The sequence below is a fragment of the Telopea speciosissima genome, chromosome 8, assembly GCF_018873765.1.
Source record: "Telopea speciosissima isolate NSW1024214 ecotype Mountain lineage chromosome 8, Tspe_v1, whole genome shotgun sequence".
Lineage (NCBI taxonomy): Eukaryota > Viridiplantae > Streptophyta > Magnoliopsida > Proteales > Proteaceae > Telopea > Telopea speciosissima.
Window position 1 is genome coordinate 43,711,003 of NC_057923.1, and position 19,255 is coordinate 43,730,257.

At 39.3% G+C, this 19,255-nt stretch overlaps 1 protein-coding gene across 1 annotated transcript; it reads right to left on the reverse strand.

Moving 5' to 3' along the window:
• Positions 1–10,152: 10,152 nt before the first annotated feature.
• LOC122670531 (phosphatidylinositol transfer protein 3-like) lies at positions 10,153–14,312 on the reverse strand. Its single transcript, XM_043867452.1, has 7 exons — positions 14,225–14,312; positions 12,526–12,562; positions 12,259–12,358; positions 11,458–11,634; positions 10,612–10,710; positions 10,389–10,478; positions 10,153–10,307 (listed from the first exon to the last, which is right to left on the reverse strand). The coding sequence occupies exons 1-7, from the start codon at positions 14,253–14,255 to the stop codon at positions 10,203–10,205; spliced, it is 639 nt and encodes a 212-aa protein (XP_043723387.1). The 5' UTR covers positions 14,256–14,312; the 3' UTR covers positions 10,153–10,202.
• Between the last annotated feature and the right edge of the window lie 4,943 nt (positions 14,313–19,255).

Sequence of the window (19,255 nt, forward strand, 5' to 3'; positions counted from 1 at the left end):
TCACATATCAAGTTAAAACCAATACACATTGATGAGTACCATGATTCTCATAAACTTCATAATATTCAATAACTTAAAACTCAATAGCTCAAATGCTTAAAGCCTTAAAGGTAATACACTAAGTGTCAAAGTCACAAGACTCGCAAGTCACAACTCACAAGTTCATAGATCAATGAAATCACAACTTAAGTTACAAATTACAAGTGCTAAACTACTAATAGTAGTTGCTGTGCCTCCCTGGATCAATCCCACTCATGCCTCGCTGGAGTCGACGTCCATTGCTCTCTGTTTGAAGGACATATGTGGACCACGGAATAGAATCGGAGAAGAAACGAGTGTAGTCATCCACAAGTGTCACGTAAATGGAATCATCAACATACTGTAGGTAACCTATCCTAGGATATAAGCTAGGGTTACCAATCGATCCAGTCTGTGAAGAAGATGATCCACTGTGATATGATGTTGGCGCCGGCGCAAGAGGCGATGGCATTGGCTGCATGTATGGCTGGTGAGGTTGGTAACTAGGTCTGCTAGGGTATGCAAAGATGTTATCTACAAAAGATGATCCAGTATGTCCCTGGGACTGGGACTGGTAGTTATAGTCCCCTACCCACTAAACTGCCCATATGATGATGATCCATATCCATATCCACCGTAAGGTTGTAATGCACCATAATCCGATGCTAATGGAGTGGTATGTGCGTCAAAAGATGGGGCACGCCAATGTCCAGTCGGTCCTCCCTCCCTATCACCCATACTCAACCCACCAACAGAGCTAAATAGGTTATCAATGTCCATGTGATCAGGTTGCAACTAAGTTTGTCGACCCCTACGCTTCCTGTTGTATGTATGTAGGGGGCCTCTTGAGGGTGGGGGTGCGGGGGCACGTGCTCCGTGGTCCGTATCTTGTGTGGCATGATCAAACTGTCTCTCCAGTGAATCGGAGTGCCTCTACAGGTGCCGTATCCTGGGCCTCCTGGCCTACCACATAACGCTCTCGCATGCCGTCAAATTCTTCACCAGCATTACCACCACCAACATCACTACCACCAGCATCACCATCACCATCACCACCACCAGCATCACCATCACCACCACCAGCATCACCATCATCATCATTTGAGGACTTAGACCAGTCTTCATCATCAGCAACATTGCCACCAGTGGGCTGGAATGGTATGGGTGAGACTTCCCTTGCATGTATCTGACCCTCGTCAGCCATATACTCGTCCACATCAGCACCAATCTCAGAAGCTATCATGGGGTCGGGCCTACCTCCCTCCTCATCCAACACTAGCTCACCTCTATCCCTCACCCAATCCACAATAGGGTCCTCATCGTTTGAATCAACTTGAAAGATGTCAGCTAGATCAATGGTGCCCCTCTGTCCCTCATGTCCCATGCGTATGTGTTGCAGTTTCAGCCTCAAGTTGTAGTGCACATACACCATGTCAGATAAACGTTGAGACCCCAATCTGTTGCGCCTCTTGGAGTGAATGAGTGCAAAGGTACTCCAGTTCCTCTCACAACCAGATGCAGAACATGTTTGGGCAAGGACTTTAATTGCTATTCTTCTTAAGCTTTCAGCCGATTCCCCATACAACACCCACCATTCAGCTGCATTACAAGTTTACAACAAAAAAGACGTGTCAAATGTTGTTTCAACTTTCAAATTTCAATACATATGTAATTTAAAACTTAAAAGAATTACCAGCATCACCACGTGCTCTGCCTTATATCGCAGCCTCAGTTCCAAAACTTCCCAATGCAACCCTAAATACCTTGATCTACACCCATGTGAAAAATTAGTAAGTACTTCTTCACTACTTATTTGAAAGCATCAATAAGTTGAGTTTCCAAATGAACTCACCTCATTGTTGCAAATTGCTTGTAGTGCACCATCTGGCTCCAACTTCTTCACTATTTGTTTCACAGCATCAATAAGTTGAGTTTCCAACCCAAGTCTATTGTTATATTGATACTTAGGGTTAAAGTAGTATGCTGAAATATGACATATAGAATAGAGGTATTGTCAAATGCATAGGTAATTAGTAAATAATAATACTATGAATTAGTAAACATAAAACAAATTTACTCACCAGCCTTATGCAGTGGATGCATAAGTTGATTCTCCCAGCAAGCATTTATGATATCTAAGAAGTGTTTGTTACTACGAGGAGCCACACTATAGACACTATCTTTCATCAAGTCTATTGCAGCATATAGGACTGGCATGGTTGGGCCCTTCAGAGCGGAGTCAGCAACATGTAGAACTTTAACTACTGGCTCCAAAACTTTCACCACTTTGCCTAGTTTGGTCCAGAAGTCCTCAGATGACATCGTTACTTGTGCTTCCCTCCCATTTGCAGTCTTGGAACCCTTCCATTAAAATTACTCCTCAGAAACAAACATGCTTCTCAGCCCGGCCTTCTTTGTCTCAATGCTTTTGAGGGCAATGTAGTTAGTGGCAAATCTTGTGATGTCAGGCCTAACCAAGTCACCCCCACATTTTTCCCTCAATAGATTGAGTGCATAGAAGTGGTTGTATACAAAGTTGGTGACTTGTCTTGCACTTTCAACCACAGTCTTCACCAACTTTAACTTTCCCATATCTTTTAGCATTAAGTCAATGCAATGGGCTGCACAAGGAGTCCAGAAGAGCCGATACTTACTATTGTTCATCATCTTCTCACCGGCCAGCTTGAAGTTACTTCCATTGTCCGTTACAATCTGGACAACATTCTTAATACCCACATCTTTTTCCACTACTTCCTTTAACAATGTAAATATATTTTGCATCCTTTATCTCTTTGGATGCATCCACGCATTGAGGAACACTGTCCTCCCATCACAATAAACCATGAAATTGATGATGGACTTTCTTCAGAGGCCTGTCCATCCATCTGCCATTATAGTCACCCCATATGTCTCCCACATATTCCTCATCTCACTAATGTACTCATCAATCTCACTCTTTTGTTGAGGTAGATAAACATTCATTACCTCATATGGGGTGGGGCCCTTGAATCCTGGGCCAGCCTCTGCAATGGTATCTATCATGGTATCATAATGGGGGCCTTGTGCAGTGTTTTCTGGGATGGTATGGTATAGCATCCACTTAGTTATTGATTCTTTAACCAATCCCTTCATCCCTTTCCATGATCCTTTGATTCTGGGTTGACTGCTTCCTTTCTTCTTATGAAATTTAGGATCAGATGTTGATGGTGGTACTGGTACTAGTAGAGGTGTTGGAGCTGCCCTCACACTTAGTGATCTTTTAAAAGGATTCAAAGTTCTAGGACCTCCAAAACTGCCAGCTCCTCCACTACCTCCTACTCTTTGTCTCTGCTGATCATCTTGAAAGCTTACTCTACTCCTTGAAACAGTCCGCCTAAAATCCCTAGCCTCCTCTGCTGTTTGTATGTCATCAGATACTACAATGTCATCATCATCATCATCAGAGGAGGAGGAGGAGTCATCATCATTGTATCGTCTTCCTCCTCCCATCGAACTCCTCACTGTATCCTCAAGTTGTTCTCTTATCCTTTGCTTGTCAGCCTTCCTCTTCTTCTTTCCCCTCGAACTATCACCAATCTCCCTGGCTACTTCAGTAGGGACTATATGACAACCTACAACATCTTTAGATCCTCCAGTCAGATGTTGTTTAAGTCTACTGGACCCACCTCCCATAAATTGCATGTGACAATAGTTACATATAGATTTTCTCTTATCCCCATCAATGGGAGTACCATGTAACCATGCAATGTCACCCCTATGCTGGCTGGCTGGTCTCTCTTGTTCCCTCTGTTCTCTTTGTTCCCTCCGCCCCCTTTGTTGACTACTTTCCCCCACCTTTTGCTTGCCCTTCGCACGTTGTCTATCACGATCCGCCATAATGATACATGTTTACTACAATGTAAGTAACACAAATAATTAAAAAACTTAATGTAGATGCACTTCAATTGACACTTTTAGATTACTAAAACACTTGTATAGTTATTTAATATTTTTCCCCTAACCCTTATATTTTTCACATAATTAAAACCAATTTTTTATATATAATGTTAATATAAGTATTGACCTAACACAACAAAACCAAAAATTAGTAAACATAATATATATGTAATGCATTTCAAAACATATAGAAATAACTTTCATATTTTTTCATTATTTTTTAAACTTAAAACTCATATTTTTCCTTATTTATTTCTGTTTTTTTAATTTTTTATATATTTTTCTTAATTTTCGAAAATTAAAATAATTATTTAAGAGCAGAAAAATAAATCCGACACTGTGAAGCCATAGATCGGCCATTGGTGTCTAACATATATTTAATTCATTACCATCTAAGTCATATTACCCTTAATTATTTCCTATTTCAGTTGTAGGAAAATGAATTTTTAAAACCAGAAAATAAAAATAAAAAATACATATGGGAAAAAAATTTCGACACCATGAGGCTGTAGATCGGCCTCCGGTGTCTAACATATATTAATATCATCAACATCCAACAACATTTGTACAAAGTATTTTTAAAAAAAATAGTTTTAGAGAAATAGAATTTACCTTAAATAATAAAAATAGACTTGGATGATGAGCTTAGATGACCCTCCGACGTCTTCCCGGCGACAAGGAGCTTCAGCAATGCTTGGATGAGGCTTGGAAGGGAGGAAGAAGAGCAAAAAATGAGGAAGAAGAGAGAAAAATAGAGTTTCAGCAGCTCTCGGTCGAAATATCGACCAAGAGCTGCGAAATATGGTATAAAATGGCCCCTTACGTGACACTATTTGTCACTTTTTCAATATCTCGCGATATATCGTGAGATCCACGATATATCGATATATCGACGAAATATTGTATTTTTTGGTTTCGGATCTCGGACATGTCGAGATATACGAAATTTGGCGATATATCGCCAAAATTTCGCGAGATTTTAAACCATGGTTGGCAGTACAGGCCAAACCCTTAATGTAATATTGCCTATTCTACACATTATTTGAATGATATGAGACATAATTGGCAAGTAAAACAAGTAAATTATGCACATAATATTGAATAATTATTTAAGAAATAGTTAAAGACTTAAAGTTTCTACTATAAACCACAAGATACAATGAAGTGTTCACAATGCATATTACATAGACACCCAACCTAAGTAAAATGAATAATACATAAGTCATAGACACCTTACTACCCTAGTCTTCCACATCTTAACTCCCAAGTCCCAACAATACAATACTATGACTCTATGGGTACTGAGGAGGTCGAGATTCTCGAAATATTCGAAATCTCGGTCGAGTTTTTCGAAATTTGACATTTTGTTGTTTCGTATCATATCTCGTCTCGACTAGCTCGAGTTTTCCAAGATTTTCGAGATCTCACGGAGATCTTGGCAAGATTTTGAACTATGTCAACAGATAAACCCAAGTGGAACGAGTATAATCGTTCACAAAACTAAAAAAATAAGAAAATCCTAATCTATTACGAAGACAACACGGACTAAAAATGTCAGATTGTACTAAAGAAAACAATGAAGAACTTCTCAGTATAGTACAGGCAGGAAAGGAGGCACGGTGATGTTTGCCCAATTCATAGGCATCACATTCAAGATGAGATGCAGACCTGCAACAAGGAACCATTAACTGAAGTTTAGGTAGAGAAGGGTGACCAAGACATAAATGTCATTACATAGTAGAGGGCATGATAGTAGATGTAGCTGCAATAGAAGGTCCTATGCCATCCAGGTAATACAGACCATTGCACTCAAGCCCACCACCAATTGTCTTCCTTGTCTGAAGGTCCTAAAGAAAAACAATAAGAATGATAGAATGTCACAGAACAATTTAGAGATTTCGTAAGTTGACTGATAGATAAGAGGCTTAGAGATAATTTGAGAGAGGATCATGGAGGATGTAAGAGAAACATCTATGTGACCAGTTACCTAAGTTGATAACCCATCAGCAAGGATAACATCAGAAGAGGTTTGAAATTGATTCATTTAAGAAAACAGCTTTAAGTTACCAGTCATATGCCATGAAGCACCAGAAATCAATAAGTCAGGAGGTAGAAGAAAGGTATAAGACTGAGTTACCTTTATATGTTAGGGTGGCGGTAGAGGTGGAGGCAAAATTGGCTTCAAGTTGTTGAAGGCGTTTAACTAGGCAGTTATAATCATCACGAGACACAGTGGATGAGGTACCCGATGTAGAACTCTGAGTCATATCACTAGTAGGTTTCTTAGTAGAAGTGTCAATCATAGTCATATTGGCCCATTCAGGTTTTCCACAATAAGAGCATTAGCGGGAAGACTTGTCAAAAGACTGATAACTAGTACCTCTTCCACCAAAAGACTGATTTTGGTACCTCTTCCATCAGTACCACGGCCACGACCCTTGGATTGGCCAGGACCACGTCCATGACCACGACTAGCAACAAAGGCTGAACTATCTTTGGAAGTAGGATCAGACTTAGATGAATTAGCCAAATGATTGAAGCGAAAGAAAACTTCATTGAGAGAAGGAACCTTCTTTCCTTTGAGTAGTTGACGGTTCACAGACTGATAGTCACAATGCAACCCAACAAGAAATTTAGCAACATGAAACTCAGCCTGTTGGTTTACCTAAACCAAATTGGTGGCAAGTGGCTGATGTATCTGGAGTTCTTCAATCATTCCCTTATAAGTTATAGCTGGCAAAGTATGCATTCAAAGATTTATCTCCCTGTTGGAAAGTGAAAAGCTTCTCATAGAGATCATACATACAGGAGATATTCTTTTCTTGAGAAAACTTTCATGCAGATCATTCCAGACATCCTTAGCAAGGATGTCAAACATCACGTTGGATGCAATAGCAGGCTCAACACTGTTCCATACCCATTCTAATGACAGAGTTCTCACGCATCCACTCATCATGAGCTGCAACAGTGGCAGGATCCTTTGGATCAGAAATAGGGAGATGATCCATAATGTACTTTATTTTTCCTTTGGCATGAATATATGCTTGCAAAGCCTGGCCCCATAAGAGAGAGTTTGAAACTCTAGATAGTTTGATAGTAGTGATCTAAACTTGGACATTATCCGTTAGTAATTTAGGATCAGCCATATGCAAAGAACTAAAACTCGGAATTCGACCAGGTTTCGACCTTGGGAAAAACCGAGTTGACTCGAGATCTCAGTCGAGTTGGTGCAATTTTTTTTAACTCGAAACCTGGTTTCGGTGGGTTTTAGACTTAGTTTGGGTCTGAAACTTGGTACTCAGCCTATTTTAAACCATTTAAACACAATGGCGCTATCAGATTTTGCAAAAACAAAGTCCAAATAGGAGTTTCAATTAATGGGAAACCAGGACAGCCACCTACTTATGCCAGAAACCAGGACACACACTTATTTATGCCTTGTATTTGTATTTCATTTACTTAAGATATTATTCATAAATAAGCAAATATCCCCTCCTATTTGAATCCAATAAAAATAGTTAAAAAATCAAATTCCAAAAGGAAAAAAAGTCAACCCACCAGTTCAAGAACAAAAACTAGATTTTCGGCGGTAGATGCAACTTTCAACTTTCTCTAATGCTGGGGTCTTTCTCAAATCTAAAAATTCCATAAATCTTAATATGGTAAAACATAGCTAAAAACCAAAAGTGCGGTAAAATATTAATTTGTTTTGATGTCCAAAAAATATATTTTCATTCAGAGCAATTTTGACATCATTCGCACACACCAAATTAAGTTTGACCGGTACATAACTCCTTCAATATAAATCATATTTAAGCAATCTTTGGACTTATTGGAAAAGATTGCTTAAATATGATTTATATTTTAGGAGTTATGTACCGATCAAACTTAATTTGGTGTGCGCGATGCTGTCAAATTGCTCTGAATGAATTTTTTTGGACATCAAAACAAATGAATATTTTACTGCACTTTTGGCTTTTTGCAACGTTTTACCATATTAAGATTTATGAAAATTATAGATTTGAGAAAAACCCCAACATTAGAAAGTTGAAAATTGCACCTACTGCTGAAAATCCAGTTTTTGTTCTTGAACTGGGGGGTTCACTTTTTTTTCCTTTATGAATTTGGTTTTTTAATTATTTTTATTGGATTCAAATAGGAAGTATTTGCTTATTTATGAATAATATTTTAAGTAAATAAAAAACAAATATAAAAAACATTTACTTAAATGATATTAGCCATGAATAATATTTGAAGTAAATGAAAAAACAAATACAAAAGCATTTACTTAAATGATATTAGGCATAAATAAGTGTTTGTCCTGGTTTCTGGCATAAATAAGTGTTTGTATACCAAGGTTTGCATAGATAGGTGTCTGTATAGTGTATACCAAGATTTCCCACCAAGATCTCGAGATCTGGCACTCATATAAAAGAGTTTGGGTCGAGGTCTCGTGAGATCTCGAGATCTCCGCTCGAGTTGGGGTACTTTTTTGTTTCGTATGCCATCTTGTCTCGACCCCGGGAAAAACCGAGATCTCGCTCGAGATCTCACAAGATTTAGTTCCATGGCCATAAGAATAATTTATCAAGTCCAAGTAGTAGCAGCAGTAGTAAATCAATCGGCAACGGAATAGAACCTGATTAGGGTTGAAAAGAAACCCAAAAATAGTAGCAGCAACAATAACCCAATCGGCAGCAGCAGTAGCAGGAATAATGATAGAACCGGCTCTTGAATAGAACCAGCTTAGAGTAGATAAAAATCCAAATATATCAGCAGGATTAGGGTTTGAAAACTCAAAAATAGCAGTAATAGAACAATTGGCAGTGGTACGGTTTAAAAACCCAGAAGTAGCAGCAGGAAACTTATCGGCAGAATTAGGGCTACAACACCCAAATCTTGAAAAAAAAAAAACAGTAGAATGTATGAGATGCGTGCTGTACCTGAAGAAGGAAACCAGCTCTCAAAGACTCAAAGTAACTTATTGGATCAATTGGAGAAAGTAGTGTGATAATTATCCCTCACCAGGTAAAAGAAAATTGCTTCGAAGAGCAAGGTAGATCGAATCTGCTGTAGTGTGATAATTATCCCTCACTAGGTAAAAGAAAATTGCTTCGAAGAGCAAGGTAGATCGAATCTGCTATCTTCAAAATAATGGTAATCCACTGATTGGATCAGAAATAGAGGTAGAAGTATTCTTAAACTTGAACAGCAGCTTCAACTTGAGAACCTCCAATCGATTCTTGACTTCAGGTAAGAAGTAGTAGTAAAACCCAGGTTTTCAATTGAAAACTTCATCTAGCGTTTAATCGTCAGCAATATGCAGCATAGGGTGTTGCACCCTTCGAAGAAAAAAAAAAAGATTTAGAAGACTCTCAAACCAGAATCGCAGATCAGAAACAACCTAATGGTTGTGCTCTGATACCATGTAACAGTGCAGAGCCTTAGAACACCAGAACCGAGAGGATGAAGAGAAGAGAAGAGATGGAGAAGGAGAATGGAGAAGAGGGGCAGGGACTGATTAGAGACTGATGATCGAATAATGCAGTCCCATGTCTCATGACTTTATTTATATATATGTCAAAGTTACAATCAAGGATTCCCATTATAACTAGGAATCATAGAAAAGAAAATAGAAACATAACGTAACTAGGACTCAAACTGGAAACTGAAACTAGAAATTTAATCTAATTACATTAAAATAGGTATCTCGATTAGAATAAGAATATTTTAATCGAGATACTCATAGCTCGATATACTTCAACAAAAAGAAATTGGCTACTAACTTCCAAACTACCCAATTTTCTATTGTAGTTAAAAAACAAGATTCAAGAAATGAAACAGCAGTTGCGGCAACTACTAGGGTCCGGACAGAAAATCTGCAACCGTTGCAGGAACTGAAACTCACTTCATATGACGCACCTCCTGAAGCTTACTTCCAAACTGATTCTTGCTTCTAGTTATGTTATAACTTCTACCTTCAAAGCTCTTAACTCTTTCTGGGCCCATAATCCACAGGCCTATTTAGTCTATTTGTGGTCATAGAACAACACCACTGTGTAAGAATCCAAAATCCAATTCAAGGCCCAACTCCTAAACCATACCTGTCGAAGTATGATATCTGTACAGAGGAGGAGCCTCTAGACCATGAACTTGAGGACATACATATTAGTAATTTCAGTTTCTGAGGCTAATTTCAAGTTCAACGCTCAAAATGGTTGAGCATTAAAGCTTGTGATATGATGCTGCTATTGAAAAATTAATAACACTAGGTGACATACCGTCCAGAAAGACTCAAAAACTTTTGGCGGATTACAGAGGATTGCTAGGCCCAGCCTCTCAGGGTAATGATTCTGCAATACATGAGCTGTTTCACGAGTGACCTTCACTGATATGCTTCCCATGGTCCACCTTTGAAAGTCAATCAGCCATACCATCTGCTCCTGATCTGAGGCCAAATTCATTATGGCGTTCTCCATACAATAAACCAAATATTTTATCTGCCCTCTTGTTGAGGTGGTGTTCTGAAGAAAGAAAGAAAGACACCATTGAACCAAACTTCTCCCCATAGATAAGTGAATAAGGAAATAAAACATTTAAAATATGTATTGTTCCAATGTTTCATGTAATCCATGGTTTGCATCTTATGTTACATACCTGGAAACCAGGTCTCATGACAAGAACAGGCCTTCCATACTTGTCTAAGTAGTTGGACCTGTAGATCTTCCCTGTCTCAGCTTCAGAGGCAATGTCTTCCTGCAAAGTACAAATGCAATGACTTCAGTAACAGAATAAATAAGCCCCATCCCTCTTAGCTTGGGATTTTTCGTTTAAGTATGTCTATATTACTTATCAAGCCAACTGTCATAAACTTAGTCACAACTCACACTAAAAGCTCTAAAGTTTAGCACACACAAGGCTAACCAAATGCAGCTGAGCAAGTGTGCCACAATCCCACAATTGTTAAGCATCAATACTTTTATAATCTCCACTTTTTCAATTAACAGAATTAACAGATGGGAGAGTTGAACTTCTTCATTGTAATAATATAAGATTATGTAGACAAGCTGGCCATATTGTCTCAGGTGGAGCAAGACCACATTGGGCCATATAGCAGGTTGGATGGGCTGAAATTTTGTAGACTGGTAGACCCCAAGGTTCCCGACCGAAATGTCAAGTTTCAACCAAAAAGGAGTTTGCCACATGGCAGAATATAAATTGAAAATTTTAGGAACACCAACAGGGTGTGTGGATAACCAAGGGGAGGCATACATACATGGCAGGGTTTGACATTACATGGGAGGGCAAATGATTAAATTAAAGTGTCAATTTGACAATCCATACCATTTCCCTAGATATCTAATGGTCAAAATTACCACACCTTTATTCATGGGGCAACTGAGAGATCCTTCCACCTAAGAATCTGTGGACAGGCTGTCTACTTATCTTTTCTCCGAAACCTAATCACCCACAAGAAAAAGTTGTAAAGAGACAGTTGCATACCCAGCGGATCTTTTCTGGCTTGTATTCAAGCCTCCACTTCAAGGATTCCTTCAGCATTTTACATGCTTTCTTCGCATTCCAATTCCTTGCTTTGAGATACCTCAACATTGAAGCATCCGAACAGAAGTTTGGCAACTTGTCAGCAATAGGACCTATAAGCTGTCTAATTTCATTGATCTGAAAGAAAATAAGAACTATCATTAGTTCGCCCAATAACAGTATCTTTTCATTGAGCACTTTGTTGACAATTTTTTTTTGTCGAAGAAGCACTTTTCAATTAAGGAAAATTCTATACTGTAGAATGGTTGTAAGGGGAAAAAAGTGCCCATTATGACAGGAGGACAAAGAAGCTTCCCACCCTTCTCAGCCATATACTGTATGCAGAAAATCTGGCACACAAACTAGCACACATTTAAAGGATATGAGACCATTATTCCATGCATCCCATTCAGGATGTCTTCCAGACCAGATGATTTTCATAATCCCATCTATTTCCAACATTGGAGAATACAGTGGGCAACCAACCAAAATCCTTCCAAAAGGATGCTCATATTTATCCAACAGGCTAATTGTTCAGTGACTGCAGTCAAAAGATTTCCTTGAAGAGAACATGATTCTTCATTATAATAATTGCCCTTTTGGAGGTCTGCGAGATGCACAGTGGAGGCAGTAGGATGGCTTCAACATAGCCTTCCATTCTGATGTGGGTATTCACACAAAGACTAAAATAACATTTTAAGATTAAAGATCAGACAAGATAATAATATCCTAGTAATCATTACTGCTGAAATTAAGATGTACCTTGGTTTGCTGCTCTTCATGTGACAAAGTTTTTTCTATCCCACTTCCTTGCAGTTTCATGGAAGACATCTTTCCAAAAATGAATGGATCTAATACACAGCTGAAGGAGATTATAGGAATCAATGATAACAGCTCACCATAAATTTCAAAGTTAATAATAACATGGAAAATGTAGAGCTCCAAAGGACATCTTGGGTAAGTTAATCAGTTCAATATGAAATAGCATGCATATAATATGAGATTTTGAGAATGCACAATATCTTGTACCCTTTAAATATAATGTTAATTTTCCACACCAAAGCTCCTATTGGAAAAGGTCAGATGCATTATCAGTGTCGATTTTTAATCAAGGGCATTTGGTAAGAATCCATTGAAAATACTTGGATGTTTGCACCCAATTTAGAGCATTCAAATAATAAATCAATTCATGAACAGGGTAAAATGACTTCGAGAGAAAGGTAAGAGAGGACATGCAAGGCTAGGATTAACAAGTATGGCTCAGAAAAGAGTAGAACGACAAAATAGGGATTCATGTAGTAGCTGACGCCATTTAGTTGGGTATTATATGGCTCCTTAAGTCAACTTCCAAAGTAACCATATCATCCAGCTTGACAATGCTACAGAAATTGTTATAGCATAATTATTATAGATGAAAAAAAAATACCCTAATCTTTTGGCATCTCTGTGCCTCGAGAATTGAACAGATTGCCTGATTTGAATTTAAGAGAAGTTCAAAGATTAAGGTCAACATATGCCTTAGTGAAGATGTCCCTAAAGAAGAGCCAAAGCCGCCTAAAAGCTTTAGGTAATTTATTTTTTCAAACCTTGTTAGACAAGGCAGGAGAGGACTTTGTGAAGCTGTCCTCAATATCTTTTGATCAACAAAACCTCTCTGATATTGAAGAAATGTTTATATCCTCAACTGAATGTGGAGATTAACAGACTTCTCATACCTTTGGCAGGTCTGTCTGTGCTGCACGACACATAGTTGGATGACACATCTATTTTTTTGTTCCTTTTTTGGCAGTAGATAATTGACAACATACTTCTTTCCCATCAGATTGCTAGAGAGTTGCAAGTACTAACACAAGAGAGGTTCCACTCATTTCACAGGGAAGATTCAACAATGTTATGACTGCTTACAAATCAAATGGACCAAATTAGGACAGTTATGCTTCAAACCATCTCTAACTTTTTCTTGCTCAGAATGCAGTAAATAACCGTGTCATTTCACAACCAAAAATGAATCCAATAAAAACCGCTCCCAGGTAATTTTGGCATTCTCCACAAGATTTTGCAGCCAAAATAACCATTGATTTAATCTACAAATCTAGTCACATGAAGCCTATAGGCTGGACCAACTGATCAAAATTTAATATAGGCTTGACATCAAAATATCTCCCAACTATATAAAAGTTACTTCAGCCTTGTCCCTACATGAAAGGGGTGAAGATGGTTCTTGAACCCTGTTCTATGAAGCCAAAAACTCACAGAACCTATTATAACTTATCAAAATCCAGAATCTTCAATAAACGATGCCCTATGGGTCGGTGCTCAATTCCACAACCCCAAAATCATTCCTTTCCGCCAAAAGAAATTATCAAATAGAGAAACAGAAATCAATTTAAAAACCCACGTATCTCATGTAAACTATTGGCGGGAAAAAGTGCCCACCAGAGGGAAGATTAGAACAACATGAAGGAACAAAAAACGATCACAGCTCAAAAATTTAGAAAAAAAAAAACGTCATTGATTCTGAAAATTGAACCTATATAATGAGAAACAACAGAAACCAAACCAAATGAAACCTCAAATTAACAGAGGTGAACAAATTTTTACCCAGCCATGAAGAATCTTAACCAACTCAACAAAAAACTGGTCATTCAAATCATGATTAGGGAATAAACATCACAAAATTCCAAATAAACAACATTTAAAAGCGCAAAGAAGAAGAGAAAATGCATACCTTGTCTGAGAAGAACTTCGACCCAACCCATAAAGAAATAAGCTTCCCTGAGAACAGAGGAAAGCTGAGTTGAAGAATAAAACGGAAAAGTCTGGTATCAACTAACCAATTTGGAAAGAAATTTAAATACAATAAACCAATTCGGTAAGAAATATAATCACCACAAATGAAAATCACAATCTGATCTGTTTGAAAACAGAGAGATAAGGACAAAATCTCCTGTTCAGAAGGTGTGCGTTTGATACTGTGACAGCAGCGATAAATGGATGAAGAGAGCAGCACTATAAAATTATTTTTCATCCCCAACCCCCAAGCCATACGTAGCACGTGGAACCTCCTCCCATTTTTGGCGTTGGGTGTTTACCCCGAAAAACAATAAAAAAAAAACTCTGCTTGAATTTTTTTTTTGGTGATAAAAAAGAGAACTCTGCTTGAATTAGGTAAGCCGTTTAGCAGCAAGGTCATTGAATTTTTATCCACTGTTGTGCCATTGTGCGGCGCAGCAGCGGCTATGTGTACACAGTGGGCCGGTTAGCAGCAAAGTCATTGAATTTTTATCCGTTGTTATGCCATCGTGCGGTGTAGCAGCGGCCATGTGTGCACAGCGGGCCGTTTAGCAACAAAGTCATTGAATTTTTATCCGCTGTTATGTCATCGTGCGGTGCAGCAGCGGCCATGTGTGCACAGCGGGCCGTTTAGCAGCAAAGTCATTGAATTTTTATCCGTTGTTGTGCCATCGTGCGGTGCAGCAGCGGCCATGTGTGCACAGCGGGCCCCAATATGCACACATGGCCGCTACTGCGCCGCACGATGGCACAGCAGCATTGCAATGCACAACAGCGGATAAAGGATCCATCTTATCAAAAAAAAAAGGTCATTCAATCCACAATTTTTCATTTGTTTCCATATAGATATGATACCAATCCGGATCGGCCCGTATCTGTTGGGATCAAATGGTTTTAACCTTAAATTTCAATAAAAAAATCAGCTTTATTTACATTTTCATCCTTAATCAGTACTCTTGGATCGGTATTATATCGGTCTTGAATCAGTATCGGTCGCTATCAATACTTATACAAATTGGCCGATCCAATACTGATTCCTTGAACCATGAGTAATAGGGGTCCTGAAGGTTATGGGATCAACTCTCTTGTTCGCAAGACAATTGTTAGTGTAGTTGAGTGTAGGTGTCCTGGGAAGTCATGGGTCCATCGAACCCTAGGGACTATCTATAAATAGAGGGTCCCTCTACATTTGAAGATGGAGAAAAAAAGAGAGGTTTTGGTCTCTAAAGAAGTTCTGTCAATTTTTCTTCTTTATTTTGACCCTCAAGGACCCTGTTGGTGACTAAAGCGCAGAAGTCCTAACGATGTCTAGGAGACCCTATTGGTGAAGGCGTGGAAGCCTTGCTGGTGTTTAGTCCATATGGCGTCGTAGTACTGTTCGAAGTGCGAGCAATAGGTTCTTTCATCCCCGGTGACGCCATTACTCTGCCTGAAGTTCGAGTAGCATGAGTCTCACTTATAGTCATTTCTCTGCCCGAAGTCTGAGTTACGAGCCCCCTCCCCCCCCCCCCCCCTTTTACAATGGTATTGTTGTTACTCTACTCAAAGTCTGAGTTGTGAAATACATCATTTATAGTTGTTAGTTTTCCAGCCAAGAGAGAAGTAGGTATTTTGTTCATCTCCATCTAAGTCGGGTGGTCCCTCATTTTTCAATTTTTAAGTTTTTGGTAAATTTCACTGTCAAGTAGATATTTTCATTCTGTCCATTTATTTTGGTATAATGTAGATAATTTAAGCATATTTTTGCTCATTTTCGTTCTTTTCATTATTTTAAGCATATTTATCATCTTACATGTTAGTATAAACTACATCATCATGGGAGAACATTCGAAAATCAAGCATCTAGTAGAAAACCCGGTCAGCTGGGCGAGATGGGTGCCTAACACCTTCCCCCTTTCATAACCTGATAACTTACTCAAATTCTCTAAGCATGCCATATGGAATTATGCAGCCCTTTCAACTTTTGTTGGATATGGCTACACCCATTGTCCTAGGCCCTAATCCTATGTAGTGACTCCATTTTATTTTTTAATTATTGCATGATCCCAAAACCCTCAATAATTGCCAAGGGACCACGTGAAACAAGAAAAGTTCTTTTGGATTTCCCGCCCGTAAGGTAGACATCCAGACCTATATCCTGGAGGACGCGGTACCTATACCAAGCCATCTGTGACCACTGCCACATCATCGTACTACCTTTGCCAGCTATAATGCCACTAAACTCTGTATGTTATACACTCAACTGGACCATCTCATTGTGCCTTATTGACCCTCGTTGAGCCATGTGTAATTGCTATGACACTACCATCTATCTGCTTAACCACTTTGTTGTCTGCTTTGCCCATACTAAATGTTGCGTCAAGAAATCACCACAGGTTGTCTCCTAGCTCTGTGGCCTACACAAAAGAACAGAATGAGCACAAGAGAGCCGGTTAGCTCTGGTAGGGGACCTCCAATGCTTAAGTCAGATCTCTCTTAGCAACAGTTAAGAATTCAACAATCAAGATGAAGATTTGAAGGGTTATAGCTGAGTATATATAGTGTTCATGGTAAGTAGAGACAATGGTGGAGAGTCCCATTTTTAGTAGGTTTTCCATTCTTAGTAGGGAATTCATAGTAGAGTCTTTTTAGGAGTGTTATCCCTAACAAATAGGAACCGTGGGCACTACTCTTTGTAGTTTCCTTGTGGGAGTGAGTCATTGCCTATTATAGGTTGAACTGATTTCTTCCCACATAGTGGGTTACGCCGTTTTATAATCGAACTCTTTACTGAAGGAGGCATGGATGTTGCCCATTGGGCTTTAGGTAATTACAACGATCTGATGACATGTCACGATGCCATTGGGTGGCTAGATTTAGGTATATCAGAAGCCCCCACTCTGATAAGACTGTTAGGGTTTGCCGGAGTAGAAAAACACATATCTTTCTTCGCTGCAAGGGTTTGCTTCATTTTCCGTTGATAGGTGTCTTGTATTTGCTTAGCTGTTCGGCATTTGATTTTGCGTTCTTTGAATATCCTCTTCGACCGAACGACGATAGATTTTTGTGTTCTCAATCGAACAACAATGCCCCCATATCCCCAGACTGAACGATGACTCAATTTATTCGCTCGACCGAGTGATACCACTATGTTGGCCCGTTCACGCTATCACATTTGTCATTTTCTTGCTTTTTAGCTGAGTACCTTCATGCTACGCATTCCCCAGCGAACATCCATGAATGGTAACAAGTTCCTGATCTCTGACCGAACGGTAACTTTCTTTTCTCGTTTCTGTCAGTTTTCTTAGGTGTTGCTATATTGCGGTTGAATGTGTTGTGGGTTCTGGTTGTCAGTCCATGTGTATAATGTTATGGTACCTATAACTTCAATGTCGTTCAGGTTGTTGGTACGGACATCGATGTGCTTGATGGACTTATTAGAGAGTGCCATGTCATCAGGTGTGCTGCTCGGGGTAGGGGAAAATTAAAAGGTGCCTTTTCAATTTCAAAATTGTCCTTTCACACGTGCATCTATTCATCTCATGGGCGCAAATTTTACCGGGCATTTATTGCTCCATCTCTCTTCTTCTCCAGTCATCCTTTCCTATTAAGTCTCTTTCTTCATTGTTTTTCATCTTCTCTGCCTGTTGTACCAAGAATCTTGCCGAAGGGGAATCCTTTGGTAGTACAACTCTCAAGCTAGTTCTGGGCTAGTAGAATTGGGAAAAAACGAAGATGGCTCTGCGAAGTTCTCTTGGTTTCTTTATTGACCGATGGAGAATGAATTTACAGGAGTGCATAGGGCTCTTATTTATACAAATTTGGGGTTCACCCCTTTCCTTTTCGGTAACGCCTCCTCTCTTGCGGGTTTTATTAGGAAGCTACTATGGGGGGCCTTTTTCCTCTCTGCGAATCTTGGGATCTTGTCATACGTGGCACATGAGATAAGATTAATGGTATACCCCTAGTTGGAAGTTGCGTAACAGCCTGGGTGGGCCCGTCCTAGCTAGTATAAAGGCTTCTGGCATGGTTCTTTGAAGCCACGTTTTGGAATGGGGTTGCTTGTGGTCCAAGGTAGGCTAGGTGTCAGGCGGGGATTGGTTGCATGAAAAGTGGTATATCATTTGCCCCCTACTACCTTTACCTAAGGTGAGGTAGAGGGAGTATATGTCCTTGGTATCCCGTGCTGGTTCGTATGTAGCTCGGGTTATGCGTGGATGATGCTAGTAATGGATGGACCAACCCTTCTTGTATTTTGGAGCCATAGTTTCTTCTGGGTCAGCGTTACCCTCCGTCGGTCTTTTATGACCATGCCGCCATTCGCCAGCGTTTGCATGTGGGAGCAAAATACTTTCCGATTTTCACGCCTTTTGAGGGAAGCTTGATGGGATGTCATAAAGTTTTGAATTTAAACCTTCTAGCTTTTCCCAGTGTTTCTTTGTAAAGGTAATTTTTTTTTTTGTCTTCTACATTGATGCCTTTTCTTCTTCTCCCTTCTGATATCTGGGTCGTTCAAATGGAATGAATGGATAGATCTGGGGATCTTATTCCATTGCTCCCAAGGGTATAAATTGTTCTAACTTCCTTGGTCTTTCATTCTTCATCGCTTTCAAGTTCTTCTGCTAGAAAGTAACTTTCGAGCTTTTGTAGTCATTTCACCCAGTATCTTCTTCTTTCTTCGACTATAATCTTCCTTGCCTCAAGTAAGTTTTCCTATTTCCTTTCTCTTTATTCTCTTTGCTTTTCTGTTCATTTTGGGAAATGGGGAAGTCTAAGAAAAGTTCGATCTCAGAAGCCAATAAGGAGGTAGAATCCCTGTTAGATGAGGGAGAGAGATTGTTTCATGGAGAGGTTCCAGATGGAAACCGGGGGGACTCACCCTCGGTCGTCCGCAATGGATGTTGTAGCTTCTAGGATCCCCATACTAACTCCTCGAAGTTCCTCTGGTGCATCTGCCAGTAGTTCTAGCTGCAGTTCCAAGAAGTCA

Coding starts and splice junctions, on each gene's coding strand:
- LOC122670531 (XM_043867452.1), bottom strand. CDS start 14,255: ATGGGTTGGGTCGAAGTTCTTCTCAGACAAG. Junction 12,563..14,224: donor CGAAGTTCTTCTCAGACAAG/GTATGCATTTTC, acceptor CTTTTCCAATAG/GAGCTTTGGTGTGGAAAATT. Junction 10,711..11,457: donor AGCCAGAAAAGATCCGCTGG/GTATGCAACTGT, acceptor TGTACTTTGCAG/GAAGACATTGCCTCTGAAGC.